The 20,827-nt window shown below is 41.3% G+C and overlaps 1 protein-coding gene across 1 annotated transcript; it reads left to right on the plus strand.

Moving 5' to 3' along the window:
* The first annotated feature begins 445 nt into the window (after positions 1-445).
* LOC115324520 (enteropeptidase-like) lies at positions 446-20,404 on the plus strand. The gene is made up of 6 exons (XM_040221134.1): positions 446-494; positions 17,622-17,841; positions 18,448-18,676; positions 18,748-18,883; positions 19,145-19,410; positions 20,084-20,404. The coding sequence occupies exons 1-6, from the start codon at positions 446-448 to the stop codon at positions 20,402-20,404; spliced, it is 1,221 nt and encodes a 406-aa protein (XP_040077068.1).
* The last annotated feature ends 423 nt before the right edge of the window (positions 20,405-20,827 follow it).

The following is a 20,827-nucleotide window of genomic DNA, read 5'->3' on the forward strand; positions in this document are numbered from 1 at the left end:
GCGGCCAGCCGTGTGCAAGTGAAAAAGCCTCCGCCAGAAGGATGTGATCAGCGGACCGTGTTTTGAAAACCCCAGACGTCGTGGGGATACGTCATCTTTGCGTTCAAAGCAATTTCTAAACCCCTCGGACATCTCAATGGCGAAGCGTTTGGTGTGGGGTATCAAAATAACACAATACGTGTTCAAAGGTGACTTTCAATAGTTTAGAAGTGGGCGTTAACATCAGACTCTGAAAACGTATTTTCGCTGCATCAAAACAACTTCCTAGTTCAAATGTCATCACACAAGCGCTTTGTATTTGAGGATGAAGGCGGAAGTTCTTGCATCAACATAAGGGCATTTAAGTCGCATACAAGCGCATTTAACACGGACACGCAGCACTTGAGTTTTTTCCCAGTTTGAAATCAAAATACAGCCTAGGAGGTCCTTGCCGATATTGAGAGCAATGAATTCACTCTTTCTCATATTCGTATACTCCATTGCCTTGCTATACGGTAAGTGAGCAAGGCGCCATTAATTAGTTAAGTGATATCCGTTTACTAATCAAGCAGAAACTATTGGCGACATGACATGTATTTCTGACTCAGGTCTTTGCGCTAAGTCTCTTTCAGCATGTGCGTAGAGATCGCACATATCTTTTATTTCTTGATTACAGAAGCTAATGCGCAGTCACTCAGTTAGAACTAAGCTTAGTATTTATCACGTTGGTGCCTTCATTGCTTGTCGGGGGGCGTCTATTTACATTAACTTGTCCCCTTCAAAAAGTTGTCTTGAAACTTAGCTGAGTGATATTGATCTCTACATCAACATATTTTTAGAAATACTCGATAACAAAAATAAAGCAATACAAGTCTATAAGCGTGTGTGAGAGAACTCCTGCAAGACAACTGCATTTCAAAAAGTACAGTCAGTGATTAAAAAGGATCATGAACTTCCCTGTCTTTTTACCAATAAAACAATCCCCCTCAGAGGCTTCAGTACAAATTGACGTGCCTAGGGTTATCTAGTTGCCTTTTGCCACCCTCTGCAATTATTTAGACTTGAAATAAACTTATATTTTTAATAGAACTATAACAGCGCTGTAAATATCCCTGTGTTTTAAATTAAGCCTCATCAACATATATCTTCACTGAAGAGTGCCGGGATTTGGTATACCAATATAAAAACATCAGTTTTACGTTTAGCCTGGAATATTGTTTTGCACGAGTTAGCAGACTATTAGTTTATGCAAGAAAATTTAAGCTTGGTATTCTTGGTACACGTGATAACTAGTAACGGACATTTCTTTAATACAAAAGACTGTTCGTTGTTTCGCTCTTTCATGTCCAAGTCTAGAATTCGCTTCCGTGGTGTGAGGACAAAAGCATTCCTCACTCCCGTGGAGACTATGGTTTGCAAGTCAGTAAGGCTCATGGCTTTCCGTTGCCTTGTTTCTGCCCGTACACATCTGCAGTGAGCATGGTGAGTGTATATTGAAGGTGACGCGATAATCATTCGATTCAAATGTTGGTTAGACTACATTGGTTACAGGTGAAAGCTAAAATTTGAAGCGTTAGATTCGCTCTTAACTATCTGCCGTTAACCCTTAATAATAGTCCTTCTTACCTACATCAGTATGTTAAAACCTCACCTCACCTCACCCCTTCTTACAAAATACAGCGTGTAACAGGCGTGCTCTTAACAGTTAATACTTTAACATTTATTAAAGGTAACGAGTCTCATCAGCAAGACCATTCAGAAATCACTACGTTGGTTGAGAGTGAATGATAACTGCTGTAACAGATCTTAGTTCCCACTTAGCAGAAGAAGCTAGAAGGTGCTAGCTATAGCCCAATTCAAAGGTCTAAAAATTATTTGCATTGCTCGCGCGGATATAATTGCACCGTCTACACTTTATATTGCACAAACATTACGCACGCTATAAATCTGCTGAACGTACCACATACAGGGATCACGTAAACAAACACAGCACGCGACAACACGTGGATGAACCAACGCTACACTGATCACTTGCTGCGTCGTTTGCTATTCTTACTTTTATACCCGCCTTTCTCAAAGCACGCCTTTTGTCGGTGACAACCTTACCAATACATAATTTAAAAACAACCTGCCTTTTTGCCACTAATATCGTTTCTGGAGATTGAATAGTAATGGTATAAAGAATTAATCTCTTAGTAAACATACCATTCACGCTGTAAATATTTGCTCCAGTCGATATTACTACCTGCTCCTCTGGGTTTCACAGCCCATGTTTCCGCCTCTATGTATATTTGTGACTACAGCGACCTATTGGGGATTCAAATATTGGACAAACATGGCGGTTTAAAAAGATCGTTCAGCACCATGTGCAACCTCAACGCACAACGCTGCAGCATCATCAAGCAACCAGTTGACTCAAAATGGCTAGCCCCGATTTTTATCGCAACGTTTCAAACCTGCAGCGATGTGGTGGCGTAACCGAGTTTTCAGGGGCTTGATTTTCTTAGAAAAAGCAAAGAAGAGAGGAGCGATGGCCAAATTACTTTAGTAAATACATTTCTGAAACTGCGAAAATAAAATAAATTACATCACAAATTACCGCAGACTAAAAGTACATTAGAATTACTTCAGAGTAATAGAATCAGTTTGACATTTATTTTCAATGCATCGAGTCAGTCATTCGTGCTCATTTTATTTACAGTATATGTACCAAAACTCAGGTCTTTCTGTTTACACCGAAAAAGCCCGATGCACCACGAACCGAACGATACTGAACGGTCGTCCTGCTGGCGTACACGACATGAGCGTTAAACAATATGAGTAGCTTCCTCTTTAGATGTGACTAAAAAGAGTCCACTGACCTGTTTTCCGGTTCATTCAACAGGAAATGTTATTAGTTAAAAGGTGCTATTTCCCTCTTACTCAAGGAAAATGACCAAAAACCCGTGTCGGTATGTTAAGTAGGGCCATGGAAGCTCGATCTTACAATAAATTGTTACCTGAAACATTTACCTTGCGGAATCTAATCCTATTCTCACAAAAGCACTAGTTGACGTATTCCCGGTCATGCCTCTCAAGGAATATTGTTCCCCAAAACCCGAAAAGCCTAAGTTATTGCGCGTTATCACACAAAGGAGTTGGACATTCGCTGGGCGGAAGCGTCGCAACCTAAAGAAATGGATACCTCGAGCTTACTAAAAGTGTGTACTTTCCCATCAAACGGGTAGGTCTGAAAAAAGGGGCAGTGAGGCATACGGCGAGCGGTAGCTGTTTTGCTCGATTTCAGTTTTTTCCGAGTGCGGAAATCGCCTTCACTTAACAAGGCCAAGAATACGCATAAAACGTCTGGGGCCTTGACAAGGCGTTTGTTGTTAACTAATTATTCCGGTCGTTACTTCTTCACAATGATCGAAGCTTACGGTTTGACCTTGCTTGACACTCCAGCAAGAAGGCTGGAGATCTATTTGTCCTGTCCTCTCAGGTTTTAAAATGTGCTGACTTCGCTTGTAATGTGCCCTTCGCCTTTGGGCCCTTAAGCCGTTTATCCCTAAGCGGACAGTGGGGTGGAAGCTACGGAAGAGTCAAGCGTCTATCTTTCGCCACATAACCGGGCTCTCGCTCATACCTGCATGCAGAGGAAGGGGCGGGTCAGGCGATCAAACGAAAATGGTTCATTGCTTCTTGTGACCTGGTATAGCTCCCACCGCAATGTCAGATTATGTATGAAAAAAGTATAATGTCGTCGTGATGACGAAACCGCAGCGAATCTGCTTGCAGTGTTCGTGAGCCGTGGTCTTCCAGTGATGTCTTTGCATGTAAGCTTTTTTTCTTTCGCCTTTCCAGCCACCTTTGTGCGGCCGTCGAGCTCTTCGTACGAGGTTTTGCGTTCAGATGGCTGTCGTTCATTTGCTCCGTTGTCTGTTTCACGAAATTTCTCTATAAAAATATTTGTTATTTTATTTTAAGGGCGAAGCTCCTTAGGTGCTAGCCATGTCCGTATGTCCGTCCGATGTCCGGCTTCTGGTGCTCGTACTCACGAGCACGCGAGCACGTGCTCCCGTGCTCGTGTAGGGCAAAAATAAAAAAAAATAAAACCGCATCTCCACGTGCTGAATGATGTTGATTTTGGCTTAGCTCTGGTCGTGCTTGTCTGCGTAGACGGTTAGCCACAGCTTGCCGAGCTTTTCGTTCGTTTTCATCCATGTCAGAAAGAGAATATGGGCCATTGAACTTGGTTATATACGCATTTCAGCATTTGAACGCAGCCTGACATGGATGAAAACGAACGAAAGGCTCGGCATGCTGCGGCTCAGCGTCTACGCAGACAAGCACCACCGGAGCTTCGCCCCAATCAGCGTCATTTACCCCGTGGCGGTGCGTTTTTTTCATAAAGTTGGAAACTGGGCTTTTCGTATTTTGGGATAAAAGTAATTTAAAAATTAAGGAGTATTTTTTTTTAATTTACTGACTGAAAGTAATTCATTGCACTACTGAATCGCCAGCCTATAAGAGTAATACATTACATTACTCATTATCAAAATAATTAATTTCATTATCGTAAATTTGTTACTGAAATTTCATTAAATTAATTTCATTACAATAATCTCTCGAAAGGACTTCCTACTGTCCTTCCACGACGCTATGGATGATGAAAAACGTGAAATGGCTGGTTCACGCGGTGGCGTAGGTTGCGTTAAGAGCAACCTAGGTAAAAAGCTGATACTAGAGTTGCCACAAAGCCACCGGGACAACTGTTTCATCTTGCAAACCACCAACAACATGCAATCAAGGAAGCCAAAAGAGACGAGCAGCAAACGCGAAAAAAACTGTTCCGTCTAGTTCACGTTTTCTTTACAAGTGACGTCCGTTTCGTTGGAGTCGCGAATACTCAAGCACAACCTTATGTCGCAATGGAACCAAATCTACAGACCCGCAGCACGCCGTCTCAATGCGCAGCTGAATATAGACCAACCAAAATATTGTCTGAAGTGCAGCTATATATATATATTTATATATTAGTCTCAATTTTGCAATAAAGTAATTATATTTGTTAAAATGAGCCAATATTATCACACTTTTTTTAGATCTTTCGCGTTTTCTTGGTTTAAATTATCTGCAGAATTTCTAGTTCCCTTCAAAACGAATATGGCGTCTTTTTCGTGCGCGTCGGTGGGCACTTCAATATAGTTTATCGTCTGTACCTTTTGTGATCTGGCCCCGTATTCGCTCCGTAGGCTTTTCCAAAAGTTTGGCAACAAACAAATTGTCAAAACAAACCCAGTAGGTGATATGCAACGTGCACGAACTAGTGAGAGAGAGGAGAGCGGGACTTTCCTTTATTACTGTACACCGGTTTGTTAGCGAGTTGGCCGGCGTAAGTTAGCTGGGGTGGGTATTGAGCCCATGATCTTTGCCCTATTGGAAAGACCACTTCAAACTAGTACAAGTTTCAGACTTGGTTATTGCTCCAGTTTGACGAGTTTCATAATGGTTGCAAGGTGGTACGAACCGGTCACACTGGTTGACTGGTCATGGCGGTTAAACTCGTCATACTAAATGAGGGGTCATGATGGATGAACTGGTCATGGTGGTTGAACTGATCACACTGGCTGACTTGTCACGTTGGTTCCACAAAACAAATATTTTCAATTGTTCACGCGACACTGCGCTACTGATTTACTATACACAAATGTAGACAAAATACGCCTATTACGAGCATCAGCTGGACATACATTGAGCGCATACACACACACGGCTCATGCAAACATCAATAAAACCGCATTCTAGCCCGATCACTACGTCCGGGCTTTGCGTTTCAACCTTTTATACTGGCCGTTTTGAACGTCCGGAATTTCTCGGTGACCGCCTAAACAATAAAAAATATTCCCAGCAAGTCGATTTTTTTCCAGCAATGTCATACCTCTGAGAGTATTTCGAAGGGCTCAGGGGATGAATCTCTTAGTAAAAGGTAAACGCTCGTTCATGCCGTAATTATTTGAAAGCCAATAAATCAAAGTGAATAGGCCAAAAAATAAAGTGAAAAAGAAGCATCAAACTGGTGACCAGTTAATCCCGGTAGGCCAATCGGGTGACCAGCTTGGTCGATCTGGTTACCAATTGGACAAGTTCGGTCAGTCTGGTGACCAGTTCGGCGTCTGGTGACCATTTCGGCCAATCTGGTGACCAGTTAGGCCAACATGGTGACCAGTCAGGCCAATCTGGTGACGAGTTAGAAGGCAATCTGGTGACCAGTTAGATCGATATGGTTACCAGTTAGACCAGTCTGGCTACCAGTTGCACCAGTTTGATTTCTTGTTAGACCAGTCTGACCAGTCCAAATAAATACCAGTTTGACCAGTTAGATTTTTAAACTGGTCTCTCCAATAGGCTGGGTTCCGCCGCGCGAGCTTTCGCTCTACGTGTTCCAAGCAGAGGTGCGCCACCGTCTCTTTTGTAGGGCCAGCGTTAACTGAGCGCGATACAGATAGAACTTGACATCGCTTCGTAGCGTCTGCATGTTCCCATTCTGAAGTATCGCGCCCATGCTATGTTTTTTCATCAACGGAAGAGTTTACGCATCAATAACCTCAAAGCACTGCAGCGCTGATAAAATGAACACCATCACTTAAATCATTGTGGCATATCTGCGTCTGTCGCAAGACAGACAAAATTTGAGGTGAACTAACATGGTGTAATTTACCTCTTGATACTGTCTCAGTGGTTCTGCGAAAGCATCGGCTGGTGATTAAAAACAAATAAAGCATTAGAAAAGAGACGCCATTACGCTTGCGTGCTCGGCAATCACAACTCAGAAACCTCAACCGTGATCCTCATACGAAAAGAAGAACTGTACCATAGGCGTGTGTTTAAAGCCCGTACCCAAACTGAAATCGAAACAATAAAAGTCCAAACCTATTTGTAGCGATAACAGAAAAGGCAGTTCGCTGGCAAACCGCATCCGCCGCCGCTTCGCAAGTGCAGCTCAACCTCAAGAGCGAGTGCGCCACTAGGGCTGAGAACGTCACACTTCATACATAGAGTATGAAACACGAGTTTCTATATTCGCCTACACCTCTAAGTGAAGTAGAGCAGGCAAGCAGACATCCAAAGATTGTCGACGTAGATGGTCCCTATCAAGCTGTTATATAAATACTAGCTTGAAAAGAGTTGTGGTTCATCATCACGGAGAGAGCCGAGTTACACTGTACTGCCCCTTGAATTATCACAATTATATATATTTATATATATATGAATTATCACAATATGTATATAAAGCTTAACAAATCTGTTAAGCTTTAAGAAAACACCCTATATATATATATATATATATATATATATATATATATACATATATATATATATATATTACATATATACAGGTTCTTTTTTTTTAAAGCTTAACAGATTTGTTTACAAAAGGCCGTGAAAGTTACACATATGCCGCCTGTGGAGGTGAGTTATACGACCAGGGGGACATATTATAGGGGGCTAATCGTAACGATCAGTCGTCTAATTATTTAAAATTCGTTAATCAACTTTTTAATAATGAAAATAGACACATGGCTTCAATTAGAAACTTGCTCAGCGTCATCGAAAACCACTAAATCAGTCATTTTCAGAGAGACTTTCGGCGCGCGAGAAGCGTGGTTTTGTACTAACGTTACCACTCGTGGAGCAGGTACAAGGCTGGGGCTAGATAAGAGATGGAAAAATCGCGCGGACACCTTATCGCAACCGCTAGCTCTGTACCTGCACCACGAGTGGTAACTTTAGTGCACTACTACGCTTCTCACGCGCTCAAAGTCTTTCTGAAAATTACTGATTTAGTGGTTTTCGATGACGCTGAGCAAGTTTCTAATTGCATCCATGTGTCTATTTTCATTAATTAAAAAGTTAATTAACAATTTTTAAACAATTATTCGACTGATCGTTACGATTAGCCCCCTATAATATGTCCCCGTGGCAGTATAACGCACCTCCACAAGCGACGTAAGTGTAACTTTCACGGCTTTTTTTAAACAAATCTGTTAAGCTTAAAAAAACACTCTCTCTCTCTCTCTCTATATATATATATATATATAAACGAAGATGTGCAAATGATGGAACCGTACTTAATCCAATAAGTCAAAGAATCAAAGTTTTTCAGGAACCCGCCGAAAGCCAAAAAATGGCGGAGCCAGGACTGGACATTGGGAGGCCCAGAGTTCAAATCCTGGCTCCGCCGTTTTTTGGCTTTCGGCGGGTTCCTGAAAAACTTTGATTCTATGACTCATTGGATTATGTACGGTTCATTCATCTGCACATATTCGTTTATATTCTCCTCGGACACCACGTACGATGGTTTGAAGTGCCCGTGCTGTATACTCAATGACGTGGCTCTTGATTCTCGCAGATGATGATGATAATACCGTGTCTCTAAAGCTCATAAACAAAGAATACTACATATACACGGGACGAGACAAACAGTGGTAGGATTTCTGGAGCAAAAACGAGCACGTACCACGTGACACTAAGCGTCGTACCGCGTTCCACGCGGCGGCGTGTGTTTCCAGAACACCTCCGATTGGATACATTTCGTTTCTTGTGCGTTAATAAGACAGGTAGGAAACGCGAGAAAACCAAGGTAGAGTGGTGTAGAGGTTCAATAAAGAAAAAAAAAAAGTAGAGTGGTGTTGAGGTTAGCACACCCGACCGGACATTGGGAGGTCCAGAGTTCAAATCCTGGCTCCGCCGATTTTCGGCCTTCGGCGGGTTCCTGAAAAACTTTGATTTTTTGACTCATTGGCTTAAGTACGGTTCATTCATCTGCACAACCTCGAAGACCACGTACGATGGTGTGAAGTGCCCGTGTTGTATAAATAAATATATATATATGATGTCTTTTAGATAATGACGGTATCTCTGTAATGTAGAATTAACGTAGCCATGCGGATTTCGCAATCCCATTAAAGTTTCCCAAGGACTCAGGACTTGGGAGACCCCTGGTATGCCTTTCAAGGTATACCAGAGGTCTCCCAACTTTATAGCTAAGGGACCGGGTTAGGTGTTTTTTGCGGCCTTGAGGGCAAGATAATAAGCAACTAAATAACACGAAGCGTTTGGTGAGCGTCGCAACGCGATATCTTTACACGCGCTTATTTATGCGCCAGTAGGGGCGGGCCTGCTAGTGACGGGCCGCGGCGCGGGGGTCACTGCGAAAGCCGCGGCCAGTCGCGGGCAAGTGGGGCACCCTCCGCGCTTTGGATCCGACACGCGTAAGGTGTTTTCGAGACCCCCGATTAAACGGTTATCCGAAAGAAGTCATGAGTGTTCATCAGTTTAACGCTCAAAACAATAATAGAAGAATTACTGAATCCTTCAGACATCTCAGTGCCGAAACCTTTAATGAAGGGTCAAATTGTCACGAGACATTTTGAAATGTATCTTCCAGTCTGTCGGAAGTGGGCGGTAATTCCAGACGCTAAAACCCAGACGTGGGGAGTAATCCCTTCAAGTAAAGGCTTACTTGTAATTCGTCACCTCCTAAAGTGATCTTGTAATTGCCACTTACTTTTTTTGCACCAGTAATTTGTAATGTAATTTTGTTACAAAACATTTTAACGGATTACTGTAATTACAGGTTAATTTTTAAAAATATGAACGTAACACAGAACTGGAGCAATATAAGCAGGAAATTCAGCCGCACAAAGATAGAGAAATTCCGACAAATTGGAAAACATCGAGAGGAGAAGAGTGACCAAAATAATAACCCGATTTTTTATGACCGGTCACCTGATGCACTAGAAAAACGTTGAAGGCATCTAGAAACATGCGAGGAAAAAAATACCATGGCGACAACGCCGAGTAGGCTCTTTCCCCTTCCACCGCCTTTAAATGGTGCTTTACATCTCCTGGGCGACAGAAACTTTTTCGGATTTATTTGTTTCTGACTTTTACCGCGTTTCACCCTTGCCAACTTCTTCGACGGCTCTCGCCACCTGCACAAAGCTACAGGCACGAGACTGCCACTTTGAGACGTGGCGAACACGCTCGAAAGGCCAGTTCCAAAAGGGAGCTTTCGTTGGTCGGTTCCTGACCTCCGAATCTCGTAGCATAGGAGGTAGGCGCTGCTACTGAGCATGCGCTCTGCTTGCTTTGTATGCAGAATTCCAGGGATCATTTCCGGTCGCCGTATGCTAGCGGGATAGTGGGTGCGGTTGCAGCGTCTGTTGTCTCGTCAGTTTACAGGTGAACGGAGTGGACCTACATTCTTTCTCTTAAATAAAGTATTTTATTTTTTACCTGGACTACCATAATGCGGGAGTTTGAGAAATGCAAAGTAGTGTTACAGAACATTCTTGAAAACATCAAAATTGGTTCTAATGTTTTCCTGGTACGTTTACATGAAAAGAGACGGGAAAGTAATTTGTCAATTAACGAGTGAAGTACTTCGTTAATGTTTAGCAAAAGTAATTTGTTACGCGAATAAATTAGATTGGAGGCTCGGCAATTTGTAATTGCCATTCATTACATCTTTCGAGTAACGGGAACAAGTCTTCTAAAAACGCCTCTGCGCAGCGGCAAAACCACTTAATTGTTCAAATGTTATTATAAGTGCGGTTTGTATCTAGGGATGAAAGAACGCAGATCCCACGGCGCTCATATAAACATAAGCTCATTCAAAGCGTACGCGTAGCACCTGAAGATAATTTAATAAGGCAGGCGAGCTGATTAAATTTAAACATTCCTAAACCCGAGATGGAGGTTACAAAGAGGAGATAAACACGAGACGTCTCGATTGACACGTCTCCTCTCAAGACGGCTCAGCTTGAGGCGTCTTGTGTTTGTCTCCTCTTTGTAGCTCCCGTTTTGAGTTTTAGAAATGTTAACGTAGGAATGGACATTTTTCTCCAGCCTGAAATAGAGCTGCCTGGAAGGAACCTGCCAATATTGAGAACAATATATTTACGGTTTATTATCGTAAATACGACTTCATATATACTACTTGTTGAGTAAGAAAACCAGAATTATTAGCGAAGTGATAATAATTAACAAATTTAGCCAAGAACATCAACAACACATTAATTTTTGACTCTGTTGTTACGTTTCCGTTAAGTCTCACGCAACATGCGTGTAGAGATAAAGCATATGTCTCATATCATTTGATTACATAATCTAAGAGGCAGTTACTCAGTCACAACTAACATTATTCTTTCTCACGATAATGCATTCGTTGCTTCTCGGTGGATCTGAATTGACTTTAACTCGTTCCAAAACCGAATTGCGACTCAAATCCGATCAAGTATATATTTCTACGTTTAGGGGCTGCTCCTCCAATACCTGTCTTGCACATTACAGACTCAGATTGATCTCGACAACATTGTATGTTGAGAAAAAGATCGTATAAAAACAAAGCGCTACAAGGTAATAAGCGTGTCAGAGACAACTTCTTCATGGGAACTGCATCTTGAAGAGGACAGTCAGTGATTAAAATGATAATAAACTTTCCTTTCTTTTTACAAATCAAACAATTCCCCTCAGAGGCTCCAATTCAGGTTGACGTTCCTATGGATATACAGTTGTTTTTAGCCACCTTCTGAAATTACTCAGCCTTGAAAGAAAAAATTGTATTATAAAACATCAAACACGTTGTATTTGTTTTAATTAAATTTAATTTAGCATATACCTTTAGTTCGACGTGATATACTTTTTTCGCTCTTTGCATGGTATGTAATCCATAAGAATTTTTAATACAAATTTAAAAGAAATTTTTTGTGTTAATCCTGGAATCAGGTTTCATTCGAAATAGGAGACTCGTCATTGTGAATAAACCTGGAGACAAATAACGAAAACTGGGGACAACCACAAGACTGTCTCTAATTTAGGGACGGTGTTGTTGTTCCCTTCTTTCGTTTCTTGTCTCGAGGTTTTTTCGCTATGATCGTACAACAGCTCGCCAGCGCCATAAATCTCATTTTAGCAGACTCTTAGTTTACGCGTGAAAATGCTGGCTTTATAAGGTTGGTTCATATGTTAACTAATGACAAACATTTCGTAATTCCTTAAGATTTTTTTTTTTGTGTTCACGTCCAGGTTTAAAAAGCCCTTCTGTAGTTTTCTCGGAGCACCACTTTCAGCGCTCCCGTTGAGAATATGGTTTGCTAATCAGCTAAGTGTATGGCTTTCCCTTGCCTCATCTCTGTCTGTACACATCTCCACCGAGCGTCGTGAAAGTTCGTTGAAGGAGACGCAACAATCATACGATTCAACTGTCGGCGTGGTTTGTACCGTGAAGCCGCACTCATACTGCTTATACATGATACCAAACGCAGTCTGCATTCATATTCTAACTCGAGTCATCGCGAGATTCGTGCTTCAAATTTCACATGGCAATCCGTCTAAGAAAACATTTGGCACGCGGCATTCGAAACAAGGGCGTTGCAGTAACTCGTGTTTCCAAACTATTTTTTTTAATAATGCATGAGCAGTATTACTCTCGTTTTAGAGTTGTTCTTAAGTTTCCGCTGTTGTCTCTTATAAAAGCGCTTCATACTGATTTCAGTATATTAAAACATCATCCTTTGCATACGTCAAGCTTATAAAACGAGTCACCACACGAATTATTTGCTCCTTGTTGGTCGTAAAACTGCGATGTTCTCATAACAAATATTTACTTGCTCAAAGGTTTCATCCGGGGTTCCAGCTTGACGGTTAAACATTTGTGCTGCTTAATGCCCTGCGTCAGCAAAAACGCTGGTTCTGTTTTCGTTATCCTTTTGGTCAGCGTAAATAAAAGGTACTCTAAGAAATAAGGTCGTAGTGCTTACTAAATTTCTGTTCGTAACTGCTTATCACATATGTTACTAACCTTCGGCCGCACCTAGTAACAGGTGTTTCCTTAACAGTCACTAACCAAGGAACTTACTTAAGGCAAATAGTCTCATCTGTGAGACCAAGTAGAAACCACTACATTGGTTTAGAATCAAAATGGAACTCGTGTAAAATATATAGCTGCCACTTAGCTTAAGAATCTAGGTGGTGCAAAGGTATTACACAATTCAAAGGACACAAATATATTTGCATTGCTCGCGCAGTTAGCTCCATATATCCTACACTTTATATTGCACAAATACTTCACACATGATCAATCGGCTGGACGCATCACACGCATGCAGACTTGTACACGCCACTAAGAAAATGTCAGCAAATACATATACATTTACCCAACGCAAAATTGTAATTTGTAACTAATTGCTCTTATAATTACTCTTGCGTAGAAGTAAGTGACCATTACTTCAAGGAGTAATCGGTTAGTCTCGCAGAGTAACTTTAACTTTATGTCGTAGGGTGAATAAAAATAGAATATCAGCGCGAAGTCTAAAACGAGTGTAGCACGGATCGGCCGTCCCACAGCGCAGAGTTCTTCAGCTAGATGTCTGGTGAGGAAACGGCAGCGCAGCGTCCCTCCATTGCGTGAAACAACGACTAGGACACAAACAGCGGATGCACGGAAAAGGTGACAGGAATGTGGGCAACCTGAAGCTTCTAGAAGAATAGGTAAGAAAATAGAACAAAATGAAATAAACATTTGTAATTCCAAAGTATGAAAGATGCTCTTTCATCATTTTGAGCAGCCTGCCAGTTACGGCCGTTTTCAGTCAATTTTGGTGTTGAACTGTATTTTAGCGAAATAATTGGCACTTCCACTCTTGTTGTGACATTATACTAACTCTCGTAGTTACTATACGCGAAGAGGTCACTGTTAATTGTCTCGAGCTTTTGGAAGGCGCGCAATCGTTACATATCCTCCTTTCTCTATGTTCCAAAGAAAAGAAAGAGTGAAGTTAATAATATAACAGACGCGCAGAGACCTTCTATACAAACTCGCCAAAACTTAAACAGTTCTTTATTTGTTTTTTTTTTGTTTTTTTTTTTTTAGAAGGCAATTTTTCGATATTGGGAGATTTTGGAGTATTCTTGGAACCGAGAGCCAAGGTTTTGTATAACTGCGCTTTACTCTTTTCTAGTGGGCGAGCAAGCTGCAGTTTGCAAACAAAATAGCAAAACAAAAAATGAATCTAGGTGTTAGGCGACCTGAAAAGGCTTTGAGCCTCTGGAGACTGCCAGGCCCTGCGCTTCATAAGTGCAAGTGATAATGTGATTTAGGTAATGCTCATCTTACAAAATAAAATGAACAAATTTGTTTGGTGTTTATATTCCCACTTTTTTCTTACGTGAATAAAAACAAAAATGTGACGGATTAAACCATTCGCTTACCTAAATATCTAATGCGATTGCTTTACAATTCCTCTGTAAAATATGTAAATATTGCCTTACAGACTTACGTATAAATATAATGAAATAGATGTAATTTCGTTACTTGTAACGAATTACGTAAACATCCACATACAGGGATGACATGCACAAACCGAGCTCACAAAAATAAGTACATGAATGCCCGCTACACAAATCACTGCCTCTCTCGGTAGATTTTTTTTTATTTACTTTTATACCCTCCTTTTTGAAAGCAGATTTACCTCAGTGATAACCGCAGCAATCAATAATTGTTCAAAAAAACCTATTTTTTAAACTAAAGTTTTCTTTTTTCGACGATGATTTTGAATGGTAAAGGGATACATATCTTAGTAAATACAACATTCCCGCAGTAATAATTTGCGACGGCCAATGTAACTACCTGATCCTCTGAACTTCAGAGCCCTGTTGCCGCCTTTCTGTATGGACAACTTAATGTAGCATTGAATCAATAGCTACAGAGCGGCAGCACGCCGTTTCACTACACGACTAAATATAGTTCTAAGTAAATAATTTGTTGGGCGTAACCTAACAAAATCAAAAAGTATTTACCATTGTCATTTTTGCACAAATTCGAAGATGCAACAATAACATTATTCAAGATGAGCCGAACGTATAGCATTTATTTTTTAGCTCTTTCGGGTTTTCTTAATTTAAGTTCACCTGAGGTCTTCGAGTTCCATGCAAAACAAACACGATGTCTTTTTCGTGTTCGTCGTTAGGTGCCATCGGTATTGTTTATCGTCGGCGCCTTCTGTGAGCTCTTCCTTTGTTCGCCCGTAGGATTTTCACAATGTTTGGCCACCAAAAGTCGTCACAGCAAACCAAGAAATTGATGGGCAACGTGTACGCGTAAGTGAGTCAGAGGGAAAAGGGACCATTTATTCATCCGGATACCGGCAGCGAGGCCACCGGCCTAAATGAGAAGGAGTGGGTATTACGCCCGCGATCCCTGGGATCTGCTGATAGAGCTTTCGCTATGCGTATTCTGAGCTGAGGTGCGCTAACACCCCCCCCCCCCCCTCCCTCGTGCGCCTAGCGGAAACTCAACGCTATCCAAATAGAGTTTGAGTTCGCGCCGTAGACTGCGCGTGCTCCTATTTTTGCATTTCGCCCCGCGCTGTGATTTTTCAGCAACAGAAGAGTTTGCCCAGTCATGACCTCAAAACAGTGCAGCCCTGGTAAAATTCAAGGCATTACTTAAATTGTTGTCGCCTATCTGTGTCGGTAGCAAGACAAATAAAATTCGACGTGATCTAACACGGTCTAAATTACCTTGTCATACTGTCCGAGCACCTCAGTCAAAGCGTTGGCTTTAAATTGAAAACGAATGAAACATTGAGAAACAGACGCCACTATGCTTGCATACTCGATCGGCGATCGAAACTCAGCTACATCAACCGCCATTCTCATACGAAGTGAGGAACAGTAGCAGATGCGTATTAGTCACGACAAAACCCAAACTGAAACCAAAACCAAGGAAGACGGGTGCAACTTGGCGCGGTTATACAAACGTCAGTTCTGCCCCCACCCCGTTGATAGCTTTCTCTCATTGCCGCAGAGAGACGTCCCCGAGTATAGCTTAGCATTTTCATGGCTGTTTAGAAGTGAAGAGTTCTCGTGCGCGGCTTCGATCGGCGTTCAAGTAGCTCGCGGAACTACGCACTTCCAAGGAAGAGCTCTGCGGCCGCCCCATTTTGCGACCCGGACGACCACTCTCAGCCAGAAAGTTTTGTGAACCTTCTAAGCTGTTGAAACCCGGTCAGCGCGACTCCCCACCTGTATTGTTCTTTAGGAGTTTGCCGGACGTTGTTGAAAGTTTTGATTTATTTGCCTGTTCAGGATGTGTGCCCTTTTCGGTATGATCTTCCCTTGTGAGAACCAGAGAATACCAGGTCTCGTCGACGGCTCGGCCTTCGCAGCTTGCCGACGAAGAAAGCGAGCATCAAACAGTTCGCGACGCGGGCCATTAGATTTTCTTCGATGATTGACTCAGTAGAGATAATCTTCGAAATGTTTCCCACCTCTGTTCGCTGTCTTCGCAAGAAATAGCTGTTGGGTCCAGGGTAAATGGCGGAACAAATAAATCCGTTTTTTTTAATGTAAAAAAAAAAAAACTTTTCATAAAATTCCCTAAATTAAACCGCATTCCATTCCAATGTCGTGAATGGACCGTTCGTCGACACTATATATTGGATATGCCGTGTTATCTGGTATCTTTCTTGAATAAACCATTTTGCGGGTCACGCAGCACCGTACGGTACGTGCAACATATTGTTCGATTGATAAGACTTGTTGGATGTCATGTTGTGACCGAGGAATACCGATGACTTTCGGTTTTCTTGAGTGGAAAAATATTTTCGGCAGTTGATATCCTTATAGGTTGACACGGCTGAGTGTAGGGCATCTTGAAAATCTGCATAAAATACTACAAATATTCAACCTGTCTTTGATTTTGCTCTGTCGCGTACAGGGCCACCAAAAATAGCTTTCATTTGTTTTGTTTTTTCAAGAACTTATACATTGCTTTTTTTAAGCATAGAGAGATTGTATTCGCCACAAGACACAAACAATGAAATGAAACGGATAAATTTAGCCACAACCAGTGTCCGGAGTTTCGTTTACGCAGGCTGCTACTCCTTTTTGAAGAACTCACAGCCCAGTGCAGTTAGCCAACACAGACGTACTCTCTCAAACACGGGAACACGCGGTGTAAAAAACTGCATTCGAAAATGTCGCTGGAAAGATCAATAGAATTGAGTGCGTAAGCACATAAAGTCGTAATAGAGAGCTTTCGATGATTGATCCCATACCTCCAATATCCATGATAACGATAAGATGCTTGGGGAAAAACGGCGACGGTGTATCGGTCATTGCTGTCGGAGTCATCGGAACGATCTACTAAAACTCTCTAATGATCACTTTCCCGATTTGCTCAACTGGTATGGCAACCGAATTTAATGCCCGTGGAATATTTGAGGTGAAGCAGCTAGTTGAAAAGCAGCAATGGCCATAGATGCAGCTACAACTAGATTTTCGTTAGACTGTAGAGTTAGAATTCTTTCGGTACGCAAACGAGAACAGTCCCTGTTTCGCGATGAGTTTAAATCCATTACAGAAAACGATTCCCTACTTCTTTATTCTGGCACTTTACGGCCGTAAACCCAAAACTATCCCTGCTATATCTCAGGTAGGGTACACTCTGCAACGATGTTGCCTATTTGTAGAAAAGAAAATTGTGCATTCCAAAATCGAATATTAAAGTCGTGCATACATTCACTTTTTTGCAATCACGATTTCCAACGCAAATTGTGTGTTTGAATGTGCACTCGCTAACTGGATGGTTACAGAATCTGCAAGTCTAGCACGCACAGACGAAAGTGATACGCAGTATAAGTGCGGAAAGCGCCAAAAAGTAAAAGATATTTCTGCAAGAATCATCAACGGTACCGAGGCTCTCCCGGAACACTGGCCCTGGATGGTCGCATTCTATAACTCAAACGATACCTTTGCATGCGGAGGGGTCTTAATTGGCGAGGAACATGTAGTAACGGCACCACATTGTTTTCGGTAAGTGATTTTTCTTTTCAAATTTAATGTAAATATTTATTTTTATTTGTTTTCATATAATACTTAATTGCTGTCTCGCATATTCCCAGTCCGTTCTTCGTTAGTTTCAAGGGTTATTCCACCACTCCATGTGCAGTGCGGTTTGAGGCATGAAGCAACACACGCGTTTCTGCTTTTTGCAGCGTGAAATTCGCATTTGATGGCGGCACATAATTAGACAAGACACCCGATAACCAAATTTTATTTAAAGTTTAAACAATTATCGTGTGTCAGGCATTCCGTTTACACGTGGTGAGAAAATTGGCCTTTAAACTCCAGTATGAATTTCTAACTTGAGGCCAATAAACGATATTGTACCTGTCAAAGGGGTAGAACGCAGGTTCTATCTCAAATCTATTAATGAAATTTGTATATTAGTTCTAAATATAAAACAAAAAAATGGTTGTGTGCAACCATTGTTTTCTCTAGCGGTATTTATGTTTACCGCCCACCCTGCTTAGACCTCGAAAGGTCCGCAGTATGTACAAAAAAAAAATAAATAAATAGATAAATAAAACTTACTAAATTCGGTAAAAGTAACTGTCTGCTTTTTCTTTATGATTAAAGAAACCAAGACGCTCATGAGTTTTCAGTTCGTCTTGGAACCACACTCAGAACCAATGTTTCTCAATGTTACACTCCACAAGAGTCTAATATACGCGACAAGAAAACCAGAATTGCGGAAGTATCTCCAAAATTAGATGAAGAATACAATGAGGATTCTGAAATCCAGGTGATCTGTGTTGAAGTTGAAAGCTTCTGCACCCCTATTCAAGACAACTGTCACCTTTTCATGGTACGTAAAGAGCAACGGTCCTAACACCTTTAAATGTTGTGCATCATGCATTTTCTATATTACTTTTGCAGAAAGACATTGCGGTTGTAAAATTAAAAACGAAAGTCAAATATACTGACTATATTCAGCCAATCTGCCTTCCGGAAAACTGTGTCGATCCCCCTGCAAGCAGTGCATCCTATGTTGCTGGCTGGGGACAAATATATGGTAAATGGCCTCATTTTAATATTTACTAAAGACGCGATTCATAATAAAATACAACTCCGCAACCCTGAAGGATTTCGTAATTTATAAATTGAACTGGTAATTAAAAAGCAATTCTTTTGAATTTTGTGACATATAGCTTATGCGTTGATCAGACTGTGGTTGGTGTTTCACACATGCTGGCATACCAATAAGCACCCGGAATGTACAATCATTCGTATGGCCTTTATTAATATTTCAAATAAATATTTGTTTTACTCCCAGAGTATCACAGTCTAGATGAATATGAAGGTTATTTTGAAGTCGAAGACGAAATAGACGATCCTCAGATTCAGAAACCCATAAACAAAACATCAAGTGAAGTAACTAGCGTCGAATCACAAACGGAACAAGGAGGAATCGGTTTCTTTCGAAGCGCAAACACACTGATGGAACGAAAAATGGATCTCGTGGATCAGGAGCAATGCTCTGCCCAAATGAAAAGCGAAGTTCCTGGCTACATCATTTGCACAAATGGAGGATCATGTCGTGTGAGTACAGAACACCCTTGAACTGTGCTTCGTATAACACTCAAATATCATATAATAAATCTTATTTCTTCTTGCATCTAAGTTCATAAAGCCTGCAGTTCATTTTAGTGTAACCCTTTAGTCCTAAATGTTTGTCCAGCCGATCGTTCGTCCGTCCGTGTCATCATTTCACCGCTGTTCAGCGAGGAAATCGACTTTGCCTGTCCTCTCACGTTATAAAATTGGTTCCTGCGCTAAATTGAGCAGGAATATCGGAATCACGTCACCTGAGCGCCAATTTAATTTTTTAGCTAAATATGAAAACAAAATTGATGTCGCGTGATTTAAAATCCGATTTAAAGATATTGCAATTGTTAAAGAAGAAAATTACATCACGTGACTTGTCAGGCGGTCCTTGCGGTAAATTAGATTTCCCGCTAAATTTAAGAGGAAAATATTTGTTTCCCCGCTAAATTTAGGACGGAAATATGTGTCACGAGACCTTTACACCAATTCATTTTTTCTCGAACTTTACGAAGGAAATGATTCAGCATTGATTCTACTTCTCTCCCGAAAGGCTTTGACGTTTTCTTATCATAAACACGTTTTCTTGTCATAAACATATATTTCGAATCTTTCTGTTTAGTATAAAACATCAAATTCAGTCTAATAATTTCTTACGCTTTATTTTCAGGGAGACAGCGGAGGACCCTTGATGTACGAAGATAACGGTCGGTGGACTCTTATTGGTGTGGTTTCTGACGGGCCAGATGACTGCCTTTACCCGGAGAGACCTACGCTCTTTGTGAAGGTCTCGCACTTCGTGGACTCGCTTATTTTGAAATTTATGCAAGCTGAAAGTAACAATGACAAAAATGCCACGTGTGCTACGGACAGTGCCCGTAAAGAGTGTGTAACGAGGTTCTTACAGTTCTACAACGTGTCTGTAGAACCAGTATACTTCCCGAAGGGATCTACCTTCTATCAGCTCTACAACATGTCTGCAGAACCATAAGACATCCTGAAGGCATCTAGCTTCGAGTTAATAAAGAATATAAGAAAGAATGTTTACGCCTGTGTACAGTCTATTTGCCTACATTTATGATCTTACATGCTTCGTGCAAATATGCGGGATGGCTCTCGATGAAAACTGGTAATGAAAATACGGTGAGTGAGCAGAGGAGCTGGTGGAGGTGGCCTCTACTGTTACTTTTTCTACCACTGTCAACTGAATTTTCTTCGTCTGGCGCAGTCACCGGTTAAATTCATAATGAAAACTCTCTTTGCTCCTGCTATACTCGTGCTCAAAATGCAATGAAATAACCTTTCTGTTTTGTTTTTAGCAAGAATTTGTTTTTCGTAGTTTCGAGATGACATCTCTGGTCACTGAAGTGATATCTCCTATCCCTGCTGGGTTATTCCGAACGCTCCTTGGAAA

Source organism: Ixodes scapularis, unplaced genomic scaffold, assembly GCF_016920785.2.
Source record: "Ixodes scapularis isolate PalLabHiFi unplaced genomic scaffold, ASM1692078v2 PGA_scaffold1__304_contigs__length_218370807, whole genome shotgun sequence".
Taxonomy (NCBI): domain Eukaryota; kingdom Metazoa; phylum Arthropoda; class Arachnida; order Ixodida; family Ixodidae; genus Ixodes; species Ixodes scapularis.

Excerpts from the sequence above, each read along its gene's own strand:
- LOC115324520 (XM_040221134.1), top strand. The coding sequence starts at position 446 with ATGAATTCACTCTTTCTCATATTCGTATACTCCATTGCCTTGCTATAC. Across the intron at positions 17,842-18,447 it reads ACGGCACCACATTGTTTTCG|AAACCAAGACGCTCATGAGT; the intron begins GTAAGTGATTTT and ends TTATGATTAAAG. Across the intron at positions 18,677-18,747 it reads ACAACTGTCACCTTTTCATG|AAAGACATTGCGGTTGTAAA; the intron begins GTACGTAAAGAG and ends TTACTTTTGCAG.